Source organism: Physeter macrocephalus, chromosome 14 (assembly GCF_002837175.3).
Source record: "Physeter macrocephalus isolate SW-GA chromosome 14, ASM283717v5, whole genome shotgun sequence".
In the NCBI taxonomy this organism is placed as follows: Eukaryota; Metazoa; Chordata; class Mammalia; order Artiodactyla; family Physeteridae; genus Physeter; species Physeter macrocephalus.
Genome location: NC_041227.1, coordinates 62346278 through 62355227, shown reverse-complemented (window position 1 = coordinate 62355227; position 8950 = coordinate 62346278). Strand labels below are relative to the sequence as shown.

At 43.5% G+C, this 8950-nt stretch overlaps 1 protein-coding gene across 2 annotated transcripts in view; it reads left to right on the top strand.

Annotated features, from left to right (window-relative positions):
- The window catches only part of CRYM (crystallin mu), a 29609-nt gene continuing 20659 nt past the window's right edge, over nucleotides 1-8950 (top strand). Inside the window, exons 1-4 of one of the 2 annotated variants that reach the window (XM_007120553.3) lie at nucleotides 1-249; nucleotides 757-910; nucleotides 2814-2876; nucleotides 5993-6094. In XM_007120553.3, the coding sequence (XP_007120615.1) occupies nucleotides 80-249; nucleotides 757-910; nucleotides 2814-2876; nucleotides 5993-6094 (489 nt within the window). In that variant the 5' untranslated portion in view covers nucleotides 1-79. The remainder of the gene's footprint in view (nucleotides 250-756; nucleotides 911-2813; nucleotides 2877-5992; nucleotides 6095-8950) is intronic. The other variant, XM_028498535.2, reaches the window with a different exon arrangement.

Below are 8950 nucleotides of genomic sequence, written 5' to 3'. Positions count from 1 at the left end.
GCGCGCCCTGGGCGCTCTCGCATAGCGCGCAGCGCTGGAAGCGCGGATCCCCGTGAGCTCGTAGAAGGCCCCCGGCGACATGAGCTCTGTACCAGCGTTCCTGAGCGCGGCAGATGTGCAGGACCACCTCCGCAGCTCCAGCCTACTCATCCCGCCGCTGGAGGCGGCTCTGGCCAACTTCTCCAGCGGCCCCGACGGAGGGGTCATGCAGCCGGTGCGCACCGTGGTGCCCGTGGCCAAGCACAGGGGGTGAGTGAGGAAGGCCGGGCCAGGGGCTGGAGAAACTGGAAAGGAGGAAGAGGAGGGGTGAGAATGGAAGCAGCTGGAGGAAGGAAGGGAGGGCTTTTACCTAACCACTGCTAATAACAGCTCCCACCTGATTTGTGCAACCCACTGTGTCAAGTGGGCGCTTTACAGGAATTACCTTGTTTAATTCAACACACTCCATATATAGGTGGGTATTGATGCAACATTTCCTGATGGGAAAACCGAGACTCAGAGAGGTGAAGTGAATTACCCAAGGTTACACAGCTAGGAAGTGGCAGAACTGGGGAGATTTTTCTCATCCAGAGCCGGATTCTTGAACATACTGAGCATACTGCCGAAGGGCATGACAGAGGGATGGGGTGGGGGGCGGCGAGGGAGAAGGCCGGTAGGGCATTGAGCGAGGAAAGAGAAAGGAAGGGACATGGGGACTTCATAGGATACCTCAGCATTGACCGGAAGGGGTTGAAGCTGCTCCCTCTCTTCTTGTAGTTTCCTGGGGGTCATGCCCGCCTACAGTGCAGCAGAGGACGCCCTGACCACCAAGTTGGTCACCTTCTATGAGGGCCACAGGACCACCTCCACTGTCCCCTCCCATCAGGCCACTGTGCTACTCTTCCAGCCGAGCGATGGCTCCCTTCTGGCGGTGAGCAACTCCCTGGCCAGGGGTGGGTCAGGGCCCCTGTGCACAGAGCTAGGCTCAGAAGTTAGTTCTCTGTTGACCAGGAGGAGTTTTGAGTGTGACCACACATGACCCTCTCTGAGTGACTGGATGCCAGGGACAGTGAAGGTTATCTGTGACTGTGTATCTGATTCCAGGGCTGCCTAAGGATGCATAACCCAGCACCAGAGCCCACTGCTGCTTTAAGTGTGTGACAGTGTGGAAGTAATAATCTCGTCATTCTTGTCATGTTCTTGTCCTATAGCGGTTACTCCAAATATACAGCTTGCACAAACCCAGTAGCCAGGGAAACGTTTACTTAGTGAATCTCTGCAATGTGGAGTTACGTGAGTTACAGAGTAGGGGTGCTCTCTAATACCTGGGAGTTTTTTTCTAAGGGGTACACATTGACCTGTTTTAACATTTAATGATAATACCAAAAAATAGTAGTAGTCCAAATTTATTAAGCACCTTGTGTGTGTCAGGCACTGTTCTAAATACTTCGTATGTGTTAATTCTCTTAATACTTAGAACCACTCTGTGAGGTAAGTAAATTTATTACCTCCATTTTGCAGATGAGAAAACTGAGTCATAAAGCAACTATGCCAAACTTACCAAAATTTACATAGCTAATAGTGGCATGGATGGACTTCAGACCTACTCTGTGGAAGTCCAGGGCCTATACTGTCTTAAGACTATGCTCTACTGCCTTTCTCACTGCTGCTTACTGAGCACTTATCATGTGCCAGGCAGGAGAAATTGATCTCATTCAATTCTGACAACACTCCTCTGTGGGAGCTTTTATTACACCCTCACCTCCCCACCCACTTTCTTTTGAGGTTCCTGAGGCTCAGAGTATTAGAGTCACTTTGCTTGAGGTCACACAACTGGTAAGTGAAAGTGCTTTGTGCCCTCCAGCCTGGCTCTGAGGCCAGCCAGTTGAGTCCTCATCAGGGACAGACCCCTTATTTCTACCCAAACCACCCCTGGATCCTTAGACTCTCCTTCTCAGGATTTCTGGTTCCCCAAGGAAGCTGGCCATTGATTACTCCCCTGAAAAGAGTATTTAGCTATTCCCAGTCTCTGCTCATCCAATGGAAATGGCATCCATACTACCTACCAACAGTGCTTCCCCGGGAAATTGGAACCACCTCAGGCTTTGAAACTAAATGACAAGGCCTGAGATTCTTCCCGAATCCGATCAGTAGCCAAGCAATTCACTTCCTTGTCCCTAAAATGAGAATACTGATACTACTTGGTGAGGACCAATTGAGATGATTAATATAAACAGAGAACAGTGCAAAGGATGGTAGTTATTCCTAGCAAGGCGTAATTCAGAATCACCTGGGGAGCTTTTAAAAACAACGATGTCTGGGTCCCATCCCTAGTGTTCAGATTCAGTCAACCTAAGGGTCATGTCTGGGCATCTGTATCTTCACAAACCTCCCCACATGTGCAGGAGAGTTGAGAGCCACTGAGATAGAGTTTCAGGGCCCTTGCACAGATGTCAAGTGACTTACTCTTATTCCTGAAGTTTCTCCTTAATTTGATGTTTTGAGACTCCCAGGGCAAGTAAAGCAAATGGGCAATTCTTGAGGGCTCGCCATATGCTAGATGTTTTCATGTATGCCAGAGCATTTAATCGTCACAAAAACCCTCTGAATGGTTGCCATTATCTTTGTTTTTACAGGTAGGAAACCGGTGCTTAAAGATTAAGATATTTTTTCAAAGTTGCATTTCTTATAAGTGGAGGAATTGGATCCAGGCAAAACATTCTCTTTATAGAATATTATGACGCTTCCTAGGGCTAAATCTTTTAGAGCGTCTTCTCTCTGCTTAAGTGGTAGATAGGGGTGCCCCTTGTTCACTGTCTCTCCTTTCCTCCAAGGTCATGGATGGAAATGTCATAACTGCAAAGAGAACAGCTGCAGTGTCTGCCATCGCCACCAAGGTGAGATTAGTGCCTGGCTGTGCTGAGCTGGTGGGTGGGATTGAGTGTCTCAAGTTTGAATGTCTAAGGTAGAAGTGAGGAACTCATTTTGATCTTCTTTGGACATAACTGGAACTTCATATGCCAAATATGGGATGTCAGCTGAGCACAGTGATTCACGAAATGATTGGCTACCATTTAATGAGCCCAAGATTCCAGGTACCTCACATGTGCTATTCCTGATCTTCACACCAACCTTGCAAAGTAGATATGATTATCTCCATTTGCCAGGTATAAGGAATATGGCTCAGAGAGGTTGTGTGAGTTGATCAGGGTCACACAGCTAACAAGTGGCAGAGCAATAATTTAAAACTTGACCTCTCTGACTCCCAGGACTGCTTTCTTTCCCCTCTGCCACACTGCTCCTGGCAAATCAGTGTGGTTGCCCCCTAGGCCAGAGTCAGTACTGCACAAGAAGCAGAGGGGGAGATAAACAGATCCAAGCCACACAAATGTATCCATTCAGCAAGTATTGACTGAGATCCTACCACATATCAGGCACTGTTCTAAATGTCAGAGATGTGGTAGTGCACGAAACAGAGTTACATGCAGAGGGGAGGTGAGACAATAAATAAAATGAAAAGTAAAATACATAGTATGATTTGCTAAAAAAAAATAATTAACCAACAGCAAACCCCTTTTGAGTTTACTAATAGGCTAGGACTTGCTTTAAAAAAATAACACGCCCACCCCCACCACCAGCTAGAAGGATGAAAATAAAGCAGAATTGAGAGCGTTGGGAAGGGGTGATATTTTAAATTATCGAGGAAAGACCTCACTGAGAAGGTGATATTTGAGTAAAGACCGAAAAAGAAGTGAGTGAGTGAAACAGGGAGAGGGGAGGAGCTCTCCAGGCAGAAGGAAAAGCAAGTGATAGAGGTGATGATATTTCTAAGCAGTGCAAGGGCATCCTACGAGAAGAACGGTATTTTTAGAGGCTAGGGTTAAGAAGACGAGGTATCTGTAGGAACAGTTAAAGGCTGGAATCTTTCACATTAAAGGTCTGGGAATGCTGGTTTATGAGGCCTAAGCATAAAGGAAATGTGGGGATAAATCTGGTAATTATATAGGAAGGGAGTAGACTACAGTGTGCAGCTTGATGAACTGGCTTTGAAAAATTATATCCAGACCCAGTTCAGATTGAAATGATCAAGAGACTCTGAGGTATGTTCCCTGGTAACTTAGGAACAGAGGGACTCTAACAATACTGCCCTACATTTGAAAAGGACTTTGATCTTTTCCAAAATAATTTCCATACCATTGTTTGATTTATTTTTGGATTTCTGGGAGGAAGGCAGAGCAAGTATTACTGGCCTCATTTTGTGCGGAAGGAAATGGAGTCTAGGGTTTCCTGTAGTCAGACAACCCAGGTAGCTGTGGGTCTTCTCGTCCCAGGTCGGTAGTTTCTAACCCAGGCTACGCAGCAGCAGCAGCATCTGGGGAATTTTTTAAAAAAATTCAGGTTCCCAAAACCACTGAATTGAAATCGCTGAGGGCAGGGCCTAAGAAACTAGGTGTTTTGGTTTTTTATGGTATCTGATTGATTCTGATGATCAACCAGGTTAATTCTTCTATCAGTGGTTAAAGGTTACTTTACAGGATACTGCAACAATTTCTGAAGCCCACGTGTACTCCCAAGAATAGATTCATATTAACTGAGAACAGAAAAAAAAAATTGAGTTAAGGAAAAATTACATAATTCTCCGTATTGGACAGGAGCATAAGATTACTAGTCTTGTGGACATTGTCATTTTGAAAACTTTTCAAATCAAGGTTCTTGGAACTATAGTTGATGGCACAAAATGGTATCTCTCCTTCTGCAGCTGCAGGAGACATCACCTCTAATCACCTATCAATACTTGAGACTCCTTTTTGCAAGTGATTAATAATTAAGAATACTTTCATCTTTAAGGTTGCACTCCAGAATCTCAATAATTAGCATTGTAAGAAAGAGCAGCTCCAAGGAGCTCAATTTTTATTAAATGAAATAGAGGAAAGGCAGACCACGGTCTTATTTAATATGGATGGTTTGAGGAGCAAGTGATGTCATTCCTCAATGCCAGTTGTTCTTAACTGAAAACAATTTGGCCAGCTGCCCCAGAGACGATTAGCAATGTCTGGAGACAGTTTTGGTTGTCGCAACTGAGGACATAGGGGTGCTAATGGACAGAGACCAGGGATGCTGCTAAACATCCTATAATGCACAAGACAGCCCACCCACCTGCCAACAAAGAATTATCCAGCCCAAATATCAGTAGTGCTGAGGTCAAGAAACCCTGCTCTGTTTCTCATAGGTAATGGTAAATATGTGCCAATGCTGTGCAAATAAGACTGTCTCCGTTTTCACGGGGCTTACACACCAGTACAGGAAAATAAATTCGTAAACAAACAAGCGCTATGAAGTGGTGAAATCTATCAGGGTGGTCAGAAAGACTTTACTGGAGAGTTGATCAGAGAACCTCACTCGCAAATAAAGACACACATACACCCTTAGCAGGTGCCAACAAATGCCATCTCTACATTCCTCTTTAAAGGAAGACAGAGGCTGAGTCAGGATCAACAGAGAGTGGGCACAGCAAATATAGCTGAGAACCTAGGCTCGCAAGGATTCATGGATTCCAGAAGCAACTAACAGCTCTCAGAAGTAGGTGTGGCTTATCATGCCTCTGAGATGGGGTAGCACAGCAGAAAGCATGTGGGCTTTGGAGAATGAAAGATGTGGTTTTAGGGCCCCACTGTGCCATTCAATAGTCATAGGGCCCTGAGCAAGTTACTTAACCTCTCTGGACCTCAATTTCTTTATCTGTAAGAGGAGGATAACAATGGGAGTATCTAGCTCATAGGGTCAATTGTCTGGACTAAATGAGATCATGAGGCTTAAGCACTGGCATATGTTAGGTACCCAATGAAGGCTCCTTCCCTCCCTCCCCACTCTGCAGAGTGGAAACGGAAATACACAATGACATCTCCCTGATTGCCTGAGAGGTCTTGAAGTTCACCTGATTCTCAAACTATTTGATCTTCTCCTGGCTACTAGAGTCTCCCTTGACCTTTTCTATCTCATTTCTCTCAAATAGTTTTTGAAACCCCCCAGCAGTGAAGTGCTGTGTATCCTTGGAGCTGGCGTCCAGGCTTATAGCCATTATGAGGTCTTCACAGAGCAGTTCTCCTTTAAGGAGGTAGGTCCAGGGAGGGTTGTGGAGGAAGCTGGGAGGAAGCAGCAGTGACCTTTCTCTGTACTCCTTTGTTACAATGTGGGTTATGCTGAAATTGTCGGGTTGAGAGTCCCACCGTCTAGACCACTCTTCTTTTTTTTTTTTTTTTTTTTTTATAAATTTATTTATTTTTGGCTGCATTGGGTCTTTGTTGTTGTGCACGGGCTTCTCATTGTGGTGGCTTCTCTTGTTGCAGAGTAGACCATTCTTTTAATGACTTGCCCAGAAGTCCCACTGGATGTGAAGAGTTGGGGGAAAGGCCTGAATCACCTCCTCCAGTTTCTCAGTTTGCAGTGTGTGCCGAAGTACGCAGAGAGCCTACTCGGTTATTTAAAGGATTGTGTCATATCCATTACATACATTCAGGTGTTCTTTTGGCCCCTTTCTATTGTTTCTCTTAGGAGAATCTGGGGTTCTTAAGTATTCAGGCTTAGGGATCCAGGAACTGGGAATGAGGCCTAGAGAGCAGGAGGCCACAGCATGCCCCTTCTGCAGCCTAGATGTTAGTCTACTTTTCCCCATTCTGGCTGGCTCACACTTCCTATTATTATTATTATTATTATTATTTTTTTTTTTTAAATTATTATTATTTTTTTTGCGGTACGCGGGCCTCTCACCGTTGTGGCCTCTCCCGTTGCGGAGCACAGGCTCCGGATCGCAGGCTCAGTGGCCATGGCTCACGGGCCAAGCCGCTCCGTGGCATGTGGGATCTTCCCGGACCGGGGCACGAACCCGTGTCCCTTGCATCGGCAGGTGGACCCCCAAGCACTGCGCCACGAGGGAAGCCCTTCCTATTACTTTTGATACATTTGATGCTACTTTTATTTTATTTTTTCTATGTGTGTGAGAGGGGTGGGGCAGATTTAAGGTATGATTTCTTATGATAAAAATAATACTTCTGCTTTGAGAAATGAAGACTGTAACGAAGAAAACAAAAGAAAAATTCCCTTTGATCTGTTTTCAAAGACAAGTAGTTAACATTTCCAATCTCTCTCATCTGCTTTTTGTAACATAGTTGTATGGTTTTTCTCTGCTTTTTTTATTAAAGTATAATTGACATACGATATCTTATTAATTTCAGGTGTACATCATAGTGATTTGATATTTATATACATTTCGAAATGGTCACCATAAGTCTAGTTACCATCTGTCACCATACAAAGTTATTACAATATTATTGACTATATTCTCCATGCTGCACATTATATCCCCATGACTTAATTATTTTGAACCTGGAAGTTTGTACCTGTTAATCTCCTTCACCTGTTTTACCCATCCCCCAACCCTCCCCCCTCTGGAAATCACCACAAGTGGTTTATTTATTTATTTATTTAACTTACTTATTTATTTAACATCTTTATTGGGGTATATTTATTTCTGTAACATCTTTATTGGAGGTTATTTATTTATTTATTTATTTATTTTACAATGGTGTGTTAGTTTCTGCTGTATAACACAGTGAATCAGCTGTACGTATACGTATATCCCCATATCCCCTCCCTCTTGCGTCTCCCTCCCTCCCTCCCTACCCCACCCCTCTAGGTGGACACAAAGCACCGAGGTGATCTCCCTGTGCTATGCAGGTGCTTCCCACTAGCTATCTCTTTTACGTTTGGTAGTGTATATATGTCAATGTTGCTCTTTCACTTTGTCCAGCTTACCCTTCCCCCTCCACGTGTCCTCAAGTCCATTCTCTACGTCTGTGTCTTTATTCCTGTCCTGCCCCTAGGTTCTTCAGAACCTTTTTTTTTTTTAGATTCCATATATATGGGTTAGCATAAAGTATTTGTTTTTCTCTTTTTGACTTACTTCACTCTGTATGACAGACTCTAGGTCCATCCACCTCACTACAGATAACTCAATTTCATTTCTTTTTATTGCCAAGTAATATTCCTTTGTATATATGTGCCACATCTTCTTTATCCATTCATCTGTTGATGGACACTTAGGTTGCTTCCATGTCCTGGCTATTGTAAATTAATAGCCAGGACACAATGCTGCAATGAACGTTGTGGTACGTGTCTCTTTTTGAATTATGGTTTTCTTAGGGTATGTGCCCAGTAGTGGATTGCTGGGTCATATGGTAGCTCTATTTTGAGTTTTTTACAGGAACCTCTGTACTGTTTTCCATAGTGGCTTATCAATTTACATTCCCACCAACAGTGCAAGAGGGTTCCCTTTTCTCCACACCCTCTCCAGCATTTGTTGTTTGTGGACTTTTTGATGATGGCCATTCTGACTGGTGTGAGGTGATACCTCACTGTACTTTTGATTTGCATTTCTCTAATAATTAGCAATGTTGAGCATCTTTTCATGTGCTTTTTGGCCATCTGTATGTCTTCCTGGGGAAATGTCTATTTAGATCTTCTGCCCATTTTTTAATTGGGTTTTTTGTTTTTTTGATATTGAGCTGCTTGAGCTGCTTGTATATTTTGTAGATTAATCCCATGCTGGTCACTTCGTTTGCAAATATTTTCTCCCATTCTGTGGGTTGTCTTTTCATTTTGTTTATGGTTTACTTTCATGTGCAAAAGCTTTTAAGTTTAATTAGGTACCATTTGTTTATTTTTGTTTTTATTTTAATTACTCTAGGAAGTGGATCCAAAAAATTATTGCTGCGATTTATATCAAAAAGTTTTCTGCCTATGTTTTCCTCTAAGAGTTTTATAGTATCTGGTCTTAAATTTAGATCTTTATCCATTTTGAGTTTATTTTTGTGTATGGTGCTAGAGAATGTTCTAATTTCATTTTTTTACATGTAGGTGCCCAGTTTTCCCAGCACCACTTATTGAAGAGACTGTCTTTTCTCCATTGTGTATT